Source organism: Vipera berus (genome assembly GCF_964194415.1).
Source record: "Vipera berus genome assembly, chromosome: 3".
NCBI classification, from domain to species: domain Eukaryota; kingdom Metazoa; phylum Chordata; class Lepidosauria; order Squamata; family Viperidae; genus Vipera; species Vipera berus.
In genome coordinates this window covers 202,130,938-202,151,457 of record NC_138204.1, presented here as the reverse complement: position 1 = coordinate 202,151,457, position 20,520 = coordinate 202,130,938, and the positions used below count along the sequence as shown (strand labels likewise).

The window sequence follows — 20,520 nt, the reverse complement described above, 5'->3', positions numbered from 1 at the left end:
CCTTCCCACAAGGAAATTCAATGGGCAAGCCAGCAGGAAATTGGAATTTACTCCTGTTCTAAGTGCTTGCCCATTGTTATTCTGTTTCTCTGTTTAGGTAAGGAGATATCTCTGAAACAATGACGCAATAGTACACAGGTTGTCTAGTATAAGTAGTTCTCGAGTTAGAACAGTTCATTTATTGACCATTTGAACTACAGTGGCACTGAAAAATATGATTCTTTTTCCACACTTATGACCACTGCAGCATCCCCATGATCAAGTGATCAAAATTCAGATGCTTGGCAACTGGCTCATACATATGACGGTTGTAGTATCTCGAGATCATGTAATCACTTTTTATAACCTTCTGATCACTGAAGTCAATGGGTAAGCTGGATTCACTTAGCAACCATGTTGCTAATTTAACAACTGCAGTGATTCACTTAACAAATGTGGCAAGAATGGTGGTAAAATGGGGCAAAACTCATTTAACAAATATCTCACTTAGCAACAAAAAGTTTGAGCTCAATTGTGGTCATAAGTCAAGGACTACCTATATATACTAAAACGGAGATGGGTAATTTGTTTCATCACCCAGTCAATCTCAGCTAATCTTGAAAAGCTAAATAGGGTCAGATCTGGTTAATATTTTGTTGGTTTTATGGGAGATCTCCAGGGGGGGAAAAATCAGAAGGAATGACAAACCACTGTGGAGAAAATTATATTGACACATTCATGAAGTTACCAAGAGTCAAACTTAAACTGAGGATTTTACTAACCTAAATTGTGGTTTGTGTTGAACTAACCTAGCAACTGCCTTACATTTTGTGTCAGCCAGGTCATCATGTTAAACCATAATATATCTGGGCATAGTATGTTATGGGATCACAGAACAGATTTTTTTAAAGATAGGTCAACGTGAGCATAACACAAAGAACAATGTTACCAAAATTTAGACATGCTCATTTTAGAAAATATATTGATTCAGCACAAAGTACTCTGGTGCCCACACAACAAATATTATTTTAAATTAGTAATAATCTTTTCCTTTCTGTAAACTCCATGCTCTAAACGAAGCTACTGTGCTGATTGTCTTCTCTTGGAGAAAATTTCCATTTTTCAGTTGTTTTTGCTCCCCTCCCCACCCCACCCCAGCTTTTTCTAAACATTTTGGGTATTTGCTATCTTCCATGCAGATCAAAACCTTAGGGGTAATCATGTAAGGAGAAACTTGTTTTGAGCTGTGACTACACAGCAGCACTTGAAACCTTCTGCCAGAACAATCTGAACTGGCTACATCTATTAAGTAGAAAACACGAAATGGCTCAGTGCTTTATTCTGATTTGAAAACCATCTCTTGGTTCTGAAATAACATTTTGTCCTGAGCGCAAAACAGTCAAAACAGCCTAATTCAAGGTTAGAAGGCTGACTGTGGCCACAATAGTCAAAATGCTGCTGTAAGAAAGGATTAAATGTTCTGTTGCATCTTGAACAAAACTCTTAAAACACCAGGAGTTTTGTTTCAAGTTTGGAACAGTTGAAGCAGCAGTTTTGAACTTGAAACGTTTTGTACAAATTTAAAGAATAATTTCTGTTGTTGCTGGGTTTGGTTTTTCCAGCCATGTGTTAGCATCCAAGAGACAATTCAGTTATTATAGAACTGAGCTAAGGAAATCCTAACTGAGAAATCTGGCAAAGCTTTTCTTAATGTTCACTGAATGTCAGCCCTACAAGGAATCCTAGGTCAGAAAATGGACATCCTAATGGTTACAGGAATGATCCTTTATTACTGAAGTGTATAATAACAGAAGGGACGCGGTGGCTCAGTGGGTTAGGACGCTGAGCTTGTCGATCAGAAGGTCGGCAGTTTGGCGGGTCGAATCCCGAGTGCCGCGTAACAGGGTGAGTGCCTGTTACTCATCCCAGCTTCTGCCAACCTAGCAGTTCGAAAGCACGTAAAAATGCAATTAGAAAAATAGGGACCACTATGGTGGGAAGGTAACAGCGTTCCATGCGCCTTTGGCATCTAGTCATGCCGGCCCCATGACCACGGAGACGTCCTCGGACAAACGCTGGCTCTTTGGCTTTGAAACAGAGATGAGCACCGGCCCCTAGAGTCAGAAACGACTAGCACGCATATGCGGGGGAACCTTTACCTTATAATAACAGAATCTTGAAACATAAGAGTCATTGGTGCTCTGTCAGCTTGGTTGTTTTCTTGCAGACATTTCATTACCCAACTAGGTAACGTCATCAGTGCTAGAAGGGAGTGGGGTTTCTCTCTGTTTATATGCAAGTCGCTTGCTCTGTCATTGTTGGTAGAAGTGTTCTTGGTCGTTCCTTGATTAGGCTGTTGTTTACTGAGTTAACAGTTCCTTGGCTGTTTGCTACTTGGTTATTTATCTCTGCTTTTCTGGGGGTTGACTGCTGATCAGGAGGTGTTGTGGTCTTCTAACTTTTTTTGTCTCTTTTGAGCGGCATGTAGACATTATTATCTCTATGTGCCTGTTGATCCTGGTTTATCTGAGTGCCAGGTTTCCAGGAATTCTCTAGTGTTTTTGATTTAGGTTGATCCAGGATGCTGTTTACCGGTTGAAGCTATGGTGAAGTATGTCCACATGTTCAACAATTGAGGAGTTTTCATCATGCTTTCAGACTCTGAAAGCAAGCCCCACTCCCTTCTAGCACTGATGATGTTACCTAGTTGGGTAATGAAATGTCTGCAAGAAAACCATCAAGTTCTGAGAGCACCAAGGACCCCCCTCATATCAATCCTGAGCTACAAATATCCACTTGTATTAGAATCTTGAGGTTCTTTCAGAGTTTCTCTCTGCTCCATCACAATCATGACAAGGTTCCTTTGAGTTTCTTTCCCATGCTTTCCACTTTTCCAGGACCAGCTCTTCCAATTTTTCTTCTCAATTATCTCTATCTTCCTTTATGTGAAGAAAAGTGAATGGAACATTCAATTCCAACCTTAAACAAGCTTGATACATCTAAGCACGTAGCTTTCATTGCTTGATTGGCTGTATTCTTGGTGCCTCCCATAGCCATGGACAGCAATGGTCCTGCAGTTCAGACTCCCCTCTGCAGCCTCCCCTCTGCAGCCTGCTGCACAGGTTTATTCTGTGTCCATTTTCGAAACACGCCTTTGCAATGGAATGCATGTGCTCAGCAAGCTTCTCCACTTGTGTCTTGGCTACACCTGTATCTCCCTCCTTCTCCTGACTATCTTGCCTTCTGTCAACCATGCCCTCATGCATTGCTGCTCTCAAGGAAAAGGAGAAAAAAGAGAACAATGTTATTTTAAGCTACTGAGTCTCCTTCTCATGCACTCATGATGGTGCCATTATTTGCCTCTGGGGCCTTATCTGTGCAACGATCTTCTGCTGGAGTGGGAAAATGTGGTGTCACACACCAGTGCTCTGGCCCTGTTGTATGGGTAAAACTACTCATAAACCCTTCTGCTTTGTTCTTGTGATCTGAACATATTTTTTTTGCCACTTCACAGTACTTTCTCTGGCTTTGGCACATCATGGCAAATTTTGTTCCTGCCTCTTTGCAGTTCAGTTTGTGTCACCTGCTCAGTTCCCATTTCTGCAGCCCATCACGCACCAGCCATCACGGCAATCTGCCATGCCAAGACTCAGTTGGAGCCTCCATTAGGTGACCAAATCAATGTGCCTCTAATCTTTGAGAGAGGCCAGGAGAAATGGAATGCATGCTTTAGCCATCTGATAATGTGCAGAATAGCTTGAGGAAGATCTGGAAAAACCACATGCCTCTTTGTTGACCAAAATGAAATTAGGGGACCCTGTATGGACACAGGCAGATAAGATCAAAGGGCCATTAATCCACACTGCTTTGGAAAGACAGAATCCTCTAGCACTGAACCAATAATCCTGAAACCTCCACAAACATCACACACAACCCAGACTTTCAAAGCAAAAACCAGGCATGGCTCAGAACAGAGCTGATATCCATTACAAATAAGGTAGGAATTTTACTCCCCAGTTGTTCATCTGCACACAGAAGGTGTAACTGATTCTTTCTTATTCCTCCACTGAAGATATTGACCAGTGTTTTTCAAAACTGGCAATTTTAAAGTGTGTGGACTTCAGCTCCCAGAATTCCTCAGTCAGCATGAGATGACTGAGTTCCACCTATCTGAAAGTTGTCAAGTTTGAAAAAGAATGCCGGAGACTTAACTTTTCCCATTAAGGACTTTCCAAGTATACTGGATCACACTTCCCAAGAATTCCCATGGTGGCTTGTTAGAGAAGCTGGCTGAAGTTAACAGAAGAATAGCTACTACTTGCGCCATTCCTTAAAATTTGCTCAGGTAAAAGCAACCCATTAATGAATAAAGATACTACCTCCTCTTCCAGGTAGAATTGTCTGGTTCCAGGTGAATACAAGTAGTTCTTGACTTACAACTGATCGCTTAGTGACTGTTCAAAGTTAGGATGGACCCCCCCATGATACTTAGAGCCTAAATTCAAAATTCCAATGCCTGCTCCTGCCCCAAGACCATGTGATCATGGAACACTTGGCAACCACCCTGCATTTAAGCTGTTTGCAGTTTTCTACGGTCACACAACTATGATTTATGCCAGATATTTGGCATTTACTTATAATTTCTGGAAAAAAAGTCCCATTGCAGATGATGGGTTTGTTTAATGACCGTTACAAAATACATCGTAAAATCAGGTCAGTCATGTGGATGCCTTGACTTACAACTGTTATAACATACAATAGAAACTGTGGGCTCCATTACAATCATAAGTCAAAGGGTATTTGTATGCAGGGAAGCATGCTTACAATCCTGTCCTCAAAGACAGCAGTCCCCAAGCTTTGCAGCTTGGTGGCCCGCCGTGCAAGGGAGCAAGTTGAGCTGCATGCACACACAGACACTTGCATGCATTCTGGTGGCCCAGTTGCAAATTGACTGCGGCCCGGTAGTGGGCTGCAGCCTGGGGGTTGAGGACCCTTGCTCAAGAAGACATGGCCTAAGAATTAACCTTTTATCTTTTGGAATGATTTGGTTAATTCTGTTTTTAAACGTATTATTTGTAAACCATACGAAGTGTAAATATCAGGGCATCACAATGCTTGAATTTTTTTCAACCTCTTTAAGCAAATGGAGCCTAATGTCCTACAAGAAGTGAACACCACAGGATAGTATGCAACCAGAAACAAAAATAAAATAAAAAAATCTTTTCTATTTGGTATGACAACATTACTTCACTTGTCGTAAAATGTTTATACCTCAGTACCTCTTACCTGGTTTCTTAACTTTGATGCTGGCTCTAATGAAGGCTTTGTAAATTCGACATGGCTGCAATCTTACTTTGCAGCGAAAACCCTTTTACAATGATTGGTGGAACACCCTCCCAGATTTTAATCTCACCTCATCCTGGAAAGTTCTTTTTTTAAATAAATAAGTAAGTAAGTACACACCTACTGGGTCCAATCAAAGAGACTACCCAAAAGAAACTCTTGCTACCTTTAGCAGCCATCCTGAGTTGAGATACCTTTTGCATGACAGTTATCATGTGACTCTCCCCTTTGGAGAGGAGTCCAAAGTGTGTGATTGTGCACATAAAAACAGGGTGGAGTTTCAATCGCATTATGGCCACCATCTTGACCTTTTTGACCCTATCCTGTGGACATCCCATAGGATGGGGTGGTATAAAAGCAATACCTTTATCCCACTGTTGTTCCTCCACAAATGGTGAGTTATAAACATGCCAAAGTCCACATTTTGGAAAGAGTGGACTGCTGGTTTGAAAGAGGGGTCAAAGAGGCCATCTATGTCAAAACTGAACAGCCTTCCCTCAACAAAGGGGGAGGGATCTGACATCATCTATCTCCAGTCTATAACACAGTCCTTTCATCAGTTCCAAGAAGGCCCCACACCCATTTGCACTACGCAAGTGACCCTGAGGACACAGGTAAACCTCCAAGTGGCCTCAATGACTCTAAAAGAATGCAAATGACCAGCTGTCTGCAAGGAATATCAATCCTTCCATTCCCCACCATCCAGTCAGAGCTGAAGAAGCTTCTTGGATGAGAAGCGAAACGTCTTCAAAGACAAACAAGAAAGTCCAGTTGCCTCTTTACGAAAGCACCTTTGGGACATGCGTGAGTATAGATATTGTAGACTTTGCCTTATGTAGCAGAATCAAGGCTGTGTATCTTGAAAAAGAAATATTGTTTGATAGATGGTTTAGTTGGGCGGGCAGTGATGTGAGAAGGTATCAAACAAAATGTTTTTAATTGAAGGTTTGTTTTTTTAAAAAAAAGAATTTCATTCTCAGACTCTGGCCATCCTATAACACCCTCCTGCTTTTGTACAGAAATGAATGGATTGAGAGATAAGCCTAAATCACTCTTTTGAATTCATCTTTGTTTGCTGCCAATTGGGGGAATGAACACAAAGGTTAAAATAGACACAAGCTCTGAAGACTGATGAATCTCTTCTCCCAGAAAACTACCTTATTCCAAACTAGGCTTCCAGATGAGCTACAGCTCCCAATAGCTCCACCCAGCAAGGCCAATCTGGTAAAGAATGATGGGAGCACCAGATCTGGACTGTTACCCTTGGGCGTTTGTGGTGGCACAGTGGCTAGAAAGCAGTATTATAGGCTACTTCTGCTGACTGCTGACTGCCAGGAGTTCGATTCTCATTGGCTCAAAGTTGACTCGGCCTTCCATCCTTCCAAGGTCCGTAAAATGAGGATCCAGATTGTTGGGGGCAAGATGCTGACTGTGTAAACCACTTAAAGAGGGCTGTAAAACACTGTGAAGCGGTATAGAAGTCTAAGTGCTAATGCTGAAACTTCTTGAAAATATGAGGTACTGCTACGCAGCTGGACAAAGCATCAACTAAATTCTGTTATAACACAGTGGCTAAGAGATGAGGCTTGGAGTGATGAAGGGGAAAAAAATCACCTGGTGCCTTTGCGCCAGTCATGACCTCCCAGTCCAATCTACCTTGCAGGGTTATTTCATTGCCAATAAAATAAGAGACCCTCCCCATATAACCTTCAGCCTTTAAAGGATCATTACAGGCAGCCATCCATTAAAGTGAAACCTGGGGTACGACCCAGTTTCAGTTGCTCCCCCTCCTCCCAGGCCACGTATCTGTGAAAAGCCACATCCCTACCTTAGTTGTTCCCCTGTCAGCAGAACCTCCGCCATGCACTCCAGCTCAGCTGCCCTCTGTTGCAGGGTGCCCAGGCTATTTTCTTCCATTGCTGCAACCAGCCTGGCCAGAAACACACACACACACACACAAAGGAGAAGACGAAAGGTGTATTTTTAGTCTGGGTGCATTTTTCAGCATCCCAAAGCTTGCAGATGCTCCTTTTCAGAATCCTGACAAGTCTCTGACTTTAGACTCAGCCTTCCCGGTCTGACAAGGCTCCTCTTTAGGTGATGGCCAGTGTGTCAAACGGGATGCAAGCACCACCGCTGGGCAATGAGGAGCCCTGTCCTTGAAGACTTCCAGACAAGGCCTTGATGTCGCTGGGTTCTAGGAAGGCACTAGGGCACATCCCGGCGCCACCACCCCGTCCCCTCGCTGGTCTCCCCTTGCCAACTTGCTTCTCCGGCTGCCTCCCCTCCCCAAAGCTTACTCTGCGCCTTTTTTTTAAAATTGCCAATTCTCCCCAGCTGGCCTTAGGTAGCAGAATCAAAGGCTGCTTGATTGCTCCTTGCAATTAGCAGCCTCCCAGCGCTTTCCTCCCACTGACCCGAGAAGCGCTCCTCTCGGACACGCGGCTTTCCCCGGCTGCGCACACCCCCCACACCCCACCCCTTGGATCCACCCCGCAGCACCCCGATGCGCGCAGCTCTGGATCCCTCGAGCTCCCGTCAACCCCGGCCGCGCAAAGGCACGCCTCCCCCCCCCGCCCCGCCGCAAAGGAAAACAAAAACAAGCAGCCACCCCCATCCCTCGGCCACCACCGCCCCCCCCAAAAAAGACAAGAAGCTGGCATTTGGCAACGCCAGGGGTGGGTGGGTGGGTGGGGGTTACAGTCCGGGTTTGGGTGGGCAAGGGGAGCATCCTGACATGCGGGGTTTCCCCACCTCCTATCCTCTCTTTTTTCCCCCCCTCCGCCCCCCTCCAGTGCTTTTTAGCGGACTCACCTGGATCGGGAAAGGGGCTCTGCCCAGGGCGATCCGAGGGGCGCAGCTTCCCCCGAAGGCTTCCTTGTTGTTGTGTGTGACAGGCAGGCTGCGAACGGCACGTGGTTGCAGCAAAGCGCAGCCTGGCCGGCAGCGTCCCCCTCCGTCCGGCCCGGCGGCGAGGGGCTTCTTCGCTGGGGCCCGAAGGCGTCAGCTCGGTAGCAGCAGCGGCGGCGGCGGCGGCTGCACGGGAGCCAATTCGCCTGAAGGTCGGGCGGGGAGGGGCGCTGGGAAGCATGGGGAGGGTGGGTGGGAGGGAGGGAAACAATCGCTCCGCGGTTAGCAACGCACCGAAGAAAGGCGAAGCGGACAAGGGAGTTGGAAGGAGGCGCTTCTGGAGCGCGTTGCCGCCCCCGCCCCTTGGCCGCTTGGATTCTTCTTCTTCTTCTTCTTCTTCTTCTTCTTCTTCTTCTTCTTCTTCTTCTTCTTCTTCTTCTTCTTCTTCTTCTTCTTCTTCTTCTTCTTCTTCTTCTTCTTCTTCTTCTTCTTCTTCTTCTTCTTCTTCTTCTTCTTCTTCTTCTTCTTCTTCTTCTTCTTCTTCTTCTTCTTCTTCTTCTTCTTCTTCTTCTTCTTCTTCTTCTTCTTCTTCTTCTTCTTCTTCTTCTTCTTCTTCTTCTTCTTCTTCTTCTTCTTCTTCTTCTTCTTCTTCTTCTTCTTCTTCTTCTTCTTCTTCTTCTTCTTCTTCTTCTTCTTCTTCTTCTTCTTCTTCTTCTTCTTCCTCCTCCTCCTCCTCCTCCTCCTCCTCCTCCTCCTCCTCCTCCTCCTCCTCCTCCTCCTCCTCCTCCTGTCCCGGGAAGCAGCCCAAAGGGAAATCAATACGAAGCAATAGCAGCGGTTCCTGTTTTAAAGTCGCAGAGATGCCCGGCCAAGCTGGGCCTCCAATTTCTGGGTCGGCCGGGAGAGGCTTCGATGCGTCCTGGATCTTGGCTGACTCGCACCGCTGCTGGCAGTTGTTTATTATTATTATTATTATTATTATTATTATTATTATTATTATTATTATTATTATTATTATTATTATTATTATTATTATTATTATTATTATTATTTTGCGGAGCATAAAGGAGTGAAAATTTCACGTGGCAGGTGTCCAGCATGGTCCGGTTATTGCGGGGGGGGGGAGGGCGGGGGGGGGGAGAAGGGACCTATGACCATTTTTCAGAGTTACCTTTTGTAGAATCCCCCCATGATCATGGATGGGATCAAAATTCAGGTGTGTTTGGCAACTGGTTCATACTGTATAATTGTTGCTGTGTCCCAAGGTCATGTGATCACCTTATGTGACCTTTCGGAAGAGCAAAGTCAGTGGGGAAGCCAGATTTGCTGAACAACCGAGCTGCTAACTTATCGGCTGTAGTGATTCACTTAACGACTGCGGCGAGACATGTTGTAAAATGGGGCAAAACTTGCTTAACAAATGTCTCACTTAATGACAGAAATTTTGGGCTCAGTTGTGGTAAGTCGAGGACCACCTGTACTTTGTAGGAAGGAAGCTAAACATCCTTTCTCCAAAACAGCCAGGTTGGTGGTTTGGTTAATGGGACAAGCCAAGATCTAGTCCAGTATTTCTCAACCTTGGCAACTTTTAAGATGGGTGGACTTCAACTGCCAGAATTCTCCAGCCAGGTCATGTTGGCTGGAGAATTCTGGGAATTGAAGTCTATCTCTCTTAAGGTTGAAAAACACTGGTCTAGTTTATGTTCCACCAATAGGTGATTTTTGGGCCAGTTACTTTCTCTCCCCCATCCTACCTCACAGGGTTGTTGTTGGGGTCAAAAAAGAGGTGGAAGGACCAATCTATATAAACTGCCCTGCACTAGTGTACAAAAAGCAGAACAGAAATGTAATAAATCGGTGTTTTTTCCGGCATGGATGGATTTCATCACTTGGATAAGAACCTCCTTTGTCTCAGGTTGACTTTTGGTAACCACGTGAACACATTTATGAGCAATGAAAGGTGTTTTATTTATTCAGTTTATATGGTTGCCCATTTCACATGCAAGATTTCGTTCTGCTGCTGCTCCTGTCACAGATGGTTTTCAAACTTTCTAATACAAGGAAAGGAAATATAGGAGATTCAGAGTTATGCCCTTCTTTCTGTCAGAGCAGAACAGTATGTGGGTGTGGAAACCAGGAAATGAAAAACAAATTTGAAAATGGCTGAGGAGGGGGCCATTTAAAATGTCCCCCAGCAAGGGGACAGGGATGTAAAATGTGGCCATCAGCTTCAACCTAAGCCTTCTTATCAAAAAATCTCAAGCTAAGACTGCTATTAAGCAGTTTAAAAAACCTTCAGAAACCACTTATTTTGACTTTCCAGTTTAGTCTACATCAGGGGTCTTCAAACTTGGCCCTTTTATGACTTGTGGACTTCAACTCCCAGAATTCCTCAGCCAGCTTTGCTGGCTGAGGAATTCTGGGAGTTGAAGTCCACAAGTCATAAAAGGGCCAAGTTTGAAGACCCCTGGTCTACACTCTAGATTAGATGGGTGGCAGACAAATCTAATAAATAAAATTCCTAATGGCCTCTCACCCAAGCATCATCAGATCTGACCCTGATTAGGTTTCTGAAATCTGCAAAGGTTATCTGTGCAATGCGAGACCTAGCTGAGCACCCCGTTAAAGCAGCTTTAAACAAAAATGTTCAGGGTGGGTTTTTTCCCCCCCTATAATTCCCAAAGTTTGATTAATAGCTGCCATCCTATGGCAGCTTTTGTTTGCGGGTTTTGCATTTTGTAAAGTTAATCTGGTTTTTCTTGTTCAAGATTTCTAGTTCAACATTTTCATTGTCGTGTTTGACAAATCTGCTACAAATTCCCAAAACGAAAAGCAAAGAGAAGAGATGGAGAAAAGGTTTAGCCTACAGCATTCTAGACCAGAAACTTTTATCAGTTTTCAAAAGAGTAAAGTGCTTTACTATATAGCTTTAAAATCACAGCATGATGTCAGTTTACACTATATTAATTTAATTAAATAGGTTTCTTAAGTGAGCTTTTCAGTAATTAAAAAAGTCCTGGATGAAGTGTCTCCTTGTGCTACATATCATATACTACTTGATTCTTAACTAACCCTAATATGACAAATAAATAAATAATAGATAATATCATTCTTTTACTGATGGCATTGCTATGTTCGTGTTTTTTTTCTTTCTCCTTGTAACGTCAAAGAAGCATTGTTATCCTTCAAAATTTACCAAATATTTTTAAAAGTGTAGTATGTATGATATATATGCAATAAAAAGGAGAATATCAAACATAATAAATCAAGCTGTAGCAATCAAAACAGAAATTACAACTTGTATAAGGTATTGGTATTGGTATTTATAAACATGTAATATATATATATATATATATATTAAGGGACGCGGTGGCTCAGTGGGTTAAGACGCTGAGCTTGTCAATCAGAAGGTCGGCAGTTTGGTGGATCGAATCCCGAGTGCCACGTAACAGAGTGAGTGCGTTACTCGTCCCAGCTTCTGCCAACCTAGCAGTTCGAAAGCACGTAAAAATGCAAGTAGAAAAATAGGGACCACTACGGTGGGAAGGTAACAGCGTTCCGTGCGCCTTTGGCGTCTAGTCATGCCAGCCACATGACCACGGAGATGATGAGCACCAGCCCCTAGAGTCGAAAACAACTAGCACGCATGTGTGGGGGAACCTTTACCTTTACCTTAATATATATATATTGACAAAATTCATGTCATGTTATTTATTGAATTTATTGGCAATCATCAGCATAATAATAACAATAATAGAGTTGGAAGGGACCCTGGAGGTCTTCTAAATCTAGACCAACCCCCTGCTCAGGCCGTATGCCATTTCAGACAAATGGCTGTCCAGTCTCTTCTTAAAAACTTCCAGTGTTGGAGCATTCACAGCTCCTGGAGGCAGGTTGTTCCACTGGTTAATTGTTCTAACTGTCAGGAAGTTTCTCCTTAGTTCTATGTTGCTTCTCTCCTCGATTAGTTTCCACCTGTTGCTTCTTGCACAGGGTAACTCCCTAAACTAAAATTTAATTTGCATTACTCCTTAAACTGAAATACAGAATAATATCTTAATTTCATGTGAAGAAATCAGAAAAATAATTCAACAATATTGTCTTTCCTTAAATGTTATATGGTGTGTTTTGACACTTCACAGTAGTCTAAATAATACTAGTCTACTAGTAAGGCACATTTCACCGGAATTCTGCATTAAATTCACATTATCTGCAAGGCCATTGTAATGAAATGAGGGGATGACCTTGGAAGGCAAGAGAAAGAGGTAGCTGTCATTCAAAAGGTATCTCAGCTCAGAGGTAAAAGGAATGTGGGAAATATTTCAGAAGGGATGTCTGTGGAGATTCTCAATCATCCAGGTCATGGCTGTCCAAAGATAGATTTTCGAAAAGGCAACTGGACTTTTTTGGGTTGTTTCCCCTTGAAAAATATTTTGCTTCGCATCCAAGAAGCTTTCTTGTGTGAAGAACTGAAGCAGATCCTTGGATGAGAAGTGAAATGTTTCCAAAAAAAACCCAAGGAAATCCAGTTGCCTTTGGAAAAAGCACCTTTGGGATTTCAGAATGGATCCACACTGGTTTCTGGAAAGTAAACATAAAGGAGGTGCAATGGTATGTGAGGATGACCTTGGGATACTGGGCAAAGAAATGCTGTCAAGGGAACAGTCAGACAACACTGAGGTTGGCCTTGCAGGACATACCAGATAAGAAACACAATTGATCAGCTTACTTTATTGTAAAGTTACACTGACAGAAACTTGCAACTCTGAAAGTGTTTCTCCTCTCCCCATCTCCTTTAACGGCCCCAAGAGTAGAGTCTCTTCTGAGCCTCTTGCCCAGCCCACTATCCAACTACAGGCTATGCTATCTCTTATCTGACTGTTCCCTTGGCAATGTCTTTTGACCCAGTTTGCCAAGGCCATTCCCACATACCATTACAGAAGGGAAGAAATGCTTTTCAGATATGCAAGATTCTGTTACTGTAACCTTATAATAAAGGTAGTTTTATTTTGCTTCTTGTTCTGGATTACCCTGAAAGGCTGACAATCACTTACCCAGGAGAGGATGTGCTGGGTTTTCTTCCTTGGCAGGTTAAGGGTAGGAAGGAATTGAAAAGAGGTTTTTTTGGGTAGCTGTTTCGCCTTTTAAAATCTGCTGTTTTGGGGGACTCATAAGGCCCTATTATTTTGTAAGGAAACTAAGACCTGATCCTTTAAGAGCACTTTTTAGCAATATTTAAGTAATGTTATTTGTGAGCTGGTTTTCCCCCCCCCCCTATGATTTTGAATGTTACTGTCAATTTTAAGTAGAAGGGAGTGCAAAGGGAATACAGTAAATCAGTAAGTAAACTTTTCCCCCCCTCTTTTTCTACTGCTTTTTCTTCTGCCTAGCCCAGAGCATTTCACAAAAGAACCATAAAATGATTTGGAAAATAAAGTGTGAAGATTGCAGTCTTGCTCTTTCCGTAAAAGGCTACAGAAATGAAATAAGGTTCAATAAAATAAAGAACAGTCTACAGCACGTCCTGTAACAGAGCGCTATGGTGCAAATGTGTGAATGAATAAAAACCCTCACTTGTCATTTGAAGCAAGATTGTGACTCTCACAGAAGACGGCTCCTGAGTTGAAGTTTTGCAACCAATCATTGACAAGGTTCTGCTTTTAATCATTCCACTGCAAGCCGGATCCAACCATAGGCCAAGAGCAGGGCATCTTTATCTGAGCTTAAGTGATATTGGGAAGTGGGTCTCATGGAAAACGTTAAGCGTAAGCAACCCGTTCCACTTGCTTCATAAACGGAAGATAAACCTTAAACCATGTTCAGCAAGATAGATCAGATGAGAAGCCCCCACCCAAAGCACTAGCTCTATCTTTTATTGTAAGGTTACAATAGTAATCTTGCCCGTCTGAAAATCCCCCTCTCCCCCACTCCTTTTCAGCCCACTAGGGAGGATCTCATTCTGAGATATTTGCCATATTTCCATTTCTTCCGAAGACTCAACTGTCTCTTATCTGACTATTGTCTAGTCTCCAGCTCTTTCTCCTATCTCCCAAGGTCATTGCCATAGACCAGGGGTAGGCAACCTTGGCTCTTTTATGACTTGTAGACTTCAACTCCCAGAATTCCTGAGCCAGCATGGCTCAGCTTGGAAACCTCTCCCTTTCCCCTCAGCATGGCTGGCTCAGGAATTCTGGGAGTTGAAGTCCACCAGTCATAAGAGCCAAGGTTGCCCACCCCTGCCATAGACCATTACAAACTGGGAGCTCTGCCAGTGCAGCTTACCATACAGGTAATCCATGACTTACAGCCACAATTGAACCCAAAATAGTAGCTTTGACCCCGTTCAAGGCACTGTTGTATGAGAACTGTCTTGGTCTATGGTAGCAAAAAAAAAAAACCCAGAAGGAATTTGTTAGCATCTTTTCTAGCCGACACATTTTATTAAAAGGCATAAGCTTTTGTGAGCTTTGAAAAAAAATATTAGCAAACTCCTTTTACTCAAGCTGCAGAGTAAAGTAAAAATAAATCCTGAAAAGTAAAAATAAATAAAAAAGAAACAGGAAATAAAGCAAGCCCTTGCAGTATCAGCTACAATATTGTCGGTTTAAAGGGTTGCTGGTACTAATTACTCTATTTTGTCCATGGTCCAATACCATGGGTGAAAACCTATGTGTAATATTTTCTATGTAAATTTCAGAGTTTTCCCTACACTGTTGCAGTAAAATCTTTTAGTAGGTCTGCACAAGGTGCTGAGCTATATTGTGGTTTGACTAAGTGGAAAGTTCTACCCTGCAACAAAATTCAAGGCTGTGGTTGAAATAAATGTCGTAATCTCATATCATTGACCTGCTTTGTTTCAAGTTACCTAATTTTTACATTAGTGATGATTAGATTTTAATCCCACCGTTACTTTACATTAACCTTGTGAACTCTCAGGCTTCCTCCTTGCATTATATATTCAAGATATTTTATTGTTATGTATATGTAGGGGTGTGGATCTATACACATGTTGTATGTTTTAGGTGTGTGTCATGTATGTGTTTCACTTTGAGAGCGGGCAACTAAGTTTCATTTTTGATGTGTGCCATTGTACCCACAGTAAAAAATGACAATAAAGGTTATGTTATTTATCTTAAGTAACTCAAGGCAACAAACATACCACCTATTTTCCTCACAATAACCCTGTGAGGTGGGTTGGGCTGAGACAGAGTGACTGGTCCAAAGTCACCCCGCCAGCTTTTTGTGCCTAAGGTAGGACTAGAACTCACAGCCTCCTGATTTCTAGGCCAGCACCTTAATCATTACACCAAACTGGCCTCCAGTACAGTTAAACTATGGTCAAACATGTCAGTCAAACCCAAATGGGGAATTAACTCCCTTAAGTTGAGGTAGTCCTCAACTTAAAACTGTTCATTTTCCAAAGTAATAACAGGACTGAGAAAAGGGACTTACAACCAATCCTTGCACTTGCAACCATCATTAGCATTCCCAGTGGTCATTTGGTCAAGACTCGGGTGCTTGGCAATTGGCATCTATTTATGACAATAGCAGCATCCCAGGGTCATGTGTCTACCACCTGTGACCTTCCCAGGCAGCTTCCAATAAGCAAAGTCAATCATGTGTTTTCACTCAACAAATGTGGCAAAAAAAGGCCATCGTATTTGGTGTGACTCACATATCAATTCCATTGCTGAGCAATGGAAATTCTCTTCTCAACTGTGGTTATAAGAGGAGGATTAGCAGTACTTGATTTCTTCTTTTGGCCTCCAGATATAAAGGAAGCCCCTTTTTTGTTTTAGTTTCTGGCATTCTATTGTAGCTAATTTTAATTCTCCCATCCTCCGCAGAGTGACTGTAATCCCATGGGGGCCAGGCATACTTTTGCTTTTTTAATTTACAAGATAAATATCAGCCAAGAAAGGGGAGTGTGAGTAGTACATATTTTCTGGTTAATGTGGCGTTCTGCTGTTTGTCATCTAAATAGCCTTGATATTTCCATGAGCTATCTTGATTAGCGACCCCATGGCAGGGATAAAATTTACAAATATATACACTTCTGCATATTTTGCCCTCTAGGACAAGATGCCATAACCTCAGTTATGACTGCGAAGACAGGGAGAATTGTCAGTACTTGGCAGTTGAAAGTGGGTTCCTTTTCTTGAAAAGACAGTAAAGGATCCAGGAGAATAATGTTTTTTCAATTGTTAAAAATATTTGTTTCCTCAAGCTGAGAAAAGCAGGTCAAATTAAGAGGGTGTTCCAGTTCCTTGTTCCACTCTTCTCTAATAAGAATTCCATTTTTAGCCTTATCAATAGTTGCCAAAGTTGCTTGAGATAATTTGTTAGAAGCAAAATAAAACTGTCATCCCAGTGTTTTTAAATACCAGTAATTTTTTTGCATTTTAAACTATGGTATTTAAGACTATAACCTCAGAAATAAGTCTTCACTTATTGATAGTATTCATCTACTTGAGAATATCAAATTTGTTTTAAAAAAATGGATTGGCATGTGCAATTCTAACCATATACATCTCTAACTAACTACCTACTGAAGTATAAGGCTCAGACCTTGTGTGATTAATTCATAGTTAATTATCAGTTTACTTGATTAATTTATGGGGATTTCCAGGGTACACTGAGCTATAAATTAATCACGTTCCACTTTCTACAACATGCTAGACTAAACTGATCAGATTGTAGCTCAGCATGTTGGGCAAAACAAAGATATTTGTTTAAGTGTAGTTAAGCCCATTATGCCAAACACTGCCCATATGTTGTACTTTAAAGAATGTACCAGTTATTAAATGTCCAGGAATTTCTTCAACAGTGCAAAAACAACCAGCAGCTGGAGAACAGGAAGCTAGAGCAATGCAACTGAAATCTCCACCTTCAATTATATTATAGTTTCATTAGGGCTATCAGATTTAGGTTGCAAAATTCCAGATCACCATTTATGTAGGTGTCAGGAAAGATACAGAAAACACTCACTCTTTGCTTTTCTCTAAGTGATCATCCTGATTTCTGAAGCTTGGGAGAGTACATCCATATTTTGATTATAGTGTTTTCTGACCCAGCATGGTTATTCATGTGTTATAGCACTCTGCCCCCATGTGGCATTCTGGAATATAGAATTAAATAGTGGAATGTAAAATAATTGCATTATAATGGGTCGCTGAGCAAGTCAAGGAGCTTCATCCTCAAACCAGGACTGGGAGTCCATGCCCTTCAGATATTCAGATGAACTACAAGTCCCAACATCCCTCCCTCACTGCTTCAGCTGCTTGGAAATTATTCACCCATTCAATTAGTTCTCCCCACAGCCTTAAAAACATTTGGAAGGATTAAGAATCCTTTTTATAAAGGAAGGGATCCTTTGTAAAATGTGGAAAGAAATTCTGCTAAAAGGAATGTTATGTGCAATGAAGACATTTGGTAGGATTAAATATTTGTAATCCCAATTTTTCAAAATTGATTGAAGCATAGATTATTGCAATACTAATCAATAAATTTTTGCTCTATTTGTGCATTTTTAGGGAAACCATCTGAATGACTTGGGAAGCCTTGAGGTCCCTATATGTTACTCAAATAGCCTTCCTTTTGTTATTGCTGCATTCAAAATGAATCCAAGTCTTTATCTGACGATAATGAGATGAGGTTGGCTTTCTCTCTCCTCTTTCCAGGGTTTGAATCCTGATACCATGAGACCTATATTTTTTCATTAGGAATGGACTATTATTTTTCAAAAGACTCTAATTGTTAAAAAAAAATCTTTGGCTGTAAGTCAGAAATTAATTAAGATAATGCTCTTGATACTTGTCTACTAACTGGATTTAGCAATGACTTGCAGGTTTTAAGACAATTAAGATATTCAGTTATATAAAACTAATGAAATATTGAAAATTATTAGGCAAAAAATTTGGTTCTATTTCATTCAATGCTGCTTGTAAAACCTATTTTCTTTTTTGCCACCTTTATGTTATTTTTTTCCTCCCTCAAAAATAACCAACAAATACATTAATAAAGAAGCATTACATTATATACAGAATAACAGTTGAAAGGGACCTTGGAGGTCATCTAGTCCAGCGGTCCACAACCTTTTGGACACCAGGGAGCGGTTCCATGGAGAAAGATTTTTCTCCGGACCAGAGGGGGCATGGTTTGGCATGCTGCCTACATCCCGCAGATGGGACTTCGCTTGATTGTGTGGCCCAGTTGCTGGCATGCCACGGACCAGCAGCGCTGGTCCACAGGTCAGGAGTTGGGGACCCCTGATCTAGTCCAACCCCTGCCCAAGCCGGGAACCCTATACAATTGCAGACAAGTGGTTGTCCAAACCCTCCTTGAAAAAATTCCAGTGTTGGAACACCCACAACTTCTGGAGGCAAGTCATTCCACTAATTGTTCTGCCAGGAAATTCCTTAGTTCTAGGTCAGGGGTAGGCAACCTTGGCTCTTTTATGACTCGTGGACTTCAACTCCCAGAATTCCTGAGCCAGCCATGCTGGCACAGGAATTCTGGGAGTTGAAGTCCACGAGTCATAAAAGAGCCAAGGTTGCCTACCCCTGTTCTAGGTTGCTTCTCTCCTTGATTAGTTTCCATCCACTGCTTCTTGTCCTGCCTTCAGGTGCTTTGGAGAATAGGTTGACCCCCCCTCCTCTCTGTGGCAGCCCCTCAAATATTGGAATACTGCTACCATGTCCCCCCTTGTCCTTCTCTTTGCTAAACTAGATATAACCCAGGGGTGTCAAACTCAATTTCATTGAGGGCCGCATCAGCATTGCGGTTGCCCTCAGGGGGCCAGGTGGGTGTGGCCAGGGTGGGCGTGGCCTACTGGGTGGGCATGGCTAGAGTGCGTATGGCCTACTGGGTGGGCATGGCCAGCTCTACATCATTCGCATCAAGGGTGCCTATGGGGGCCTGGGCAGGAGTGGGACAGAACTGAGGGTCTCTGGCAGAAGGAAGATCTCTGGGCCAGGGCCAAGGCAGTGGGGGCCGTTCCCTCACTGTTTCCAGGATGGCTTCGCGGGCCGCATGAAACCACTTCGCGGGCCGGATCTGGCCCCCAGGCCTTGTGTTTGACATGTCTGCACTAAGTTATACATTACGGAAAATGATGGGGCAATATCCTTTTCTCAACTTTGTCATTCGAAGGTAGAACTTGAACTGTTTTGGAAAAAACATTGTGAGATTCTATCCATGCAAATGGAGGTTTGTTTAGTTTTAATACTAATGTCAGAAAATTTCTTTTAATAATGTGAAGAACTTCTCTGACTTTTTAACAGTAGAAATAGAAGAAAGGAAGGGATCTATCACGACTTGGAATGTAGCTTAAACTTTTAGGACTGAAGTATTGTAGCTACATATCAGAAACAGTGCTTCTAGATAATTAGTGTTGAGAATCAGTTTGCAAAGCTAAAGTGAGTCCAGATTATAATAAGCTATATAAGACAGTGTGTGTGTGTGTGTGCGCGTGTTCTCCTGCATGTGCAAATGCTGAGTTAACATCTGCAAATCATACACATTCTACAAAGAGCAATGTATATTTTAAGTGTCACATTAATAAGGATAAAATGTTTTCTTGGAGAGATGTTTTACATTAATACAGGACCTAAGCTAATATTTTTTTCTAAGCTTTCCATAGTAGTACTATGACTGTTCTCAATTTTTTCCCAAACCAAATAGAACAACTAACTGGCTTTCAAAATGAAAGTGCCACATTTGACTTTTTAAACACTGAGTGACATCCCAAAACATTTACTGAAGTGTATGTTATTAAAACTTTGAGAATAAATTAAAACAACATGTCTCTAACACAAATGTGACAATTTCATAATCTAATTATTAAAAATAATTTCATATTAGGATTAATTTATCACATTCAGAAGTACCACTGATCACCTATGATTATTCCAGAAATGGAAAAATGTTTTAAGTGCTTCCTCCCCAATTATACTGCTTTCCACAGCTGCTTTTTCAGTTTATTATAATCTTGTTTAATATTATCTTTCTATCATACATAACACTATTTTGTTTTTGCTTTTATTGAAGTGGTTTACTACTGCTTAATTTATTTGGCAATAGTTTATCATTTAGAAGTTGCCGTTATCGGGGGGGTTTTAATCCCATTTATATCCCGCCCTTCTCCGAAGACTCAGGGCAGCTTACAATCTAAGCACAAATCAATGTGCTTAGCAATAGCCTTCATTCTATGTATATGCCTGCTTACTAGGGCTTTCGGGGCCCCCCAAAGCGGCATTATTACAAAGTCAGCTTAATTGCCCCCAACAATCTGGGTCCTCATTTTACCTACCTCGGAAGGATGGAAGGCTGAGTCAAACCTTGAGCCTG

At 42.1% G+C, this 20,520-nt stretch overlaps 1 protein-coding gene across 1 annotated transcript in view; it reads right to left on the bottom strand.

The window, feature by feature from the left end:
• The window catches only part of DEPTOR (DEP domain containing MTOR interacting protein), a 77,789-nt gene extending 69,520 nt beyond the window's left edge, over positions 1–8,269 (bottom strand). The window contains exons 1-2 of the mRNA XM_081325182.1: positions 8,137–8,269; positions 7,151–7,252 (exon numbers count right to left, since the gene is read on the bottom strand). Coding sequence (XP_081181308.1) covers positions 7,151–7,239 — 89 coding nt within the window. The 5' untranslated portion in view covers positions 7,240–7,252; positions 8,137–8,269. The remainder of the gene's footprint in view (positions 1–7,150; positions 7,253–8,136) is intronic.
• Between the last annotated feature and the right edge of the window lie 12,251 nt (positions 8,270–20,520).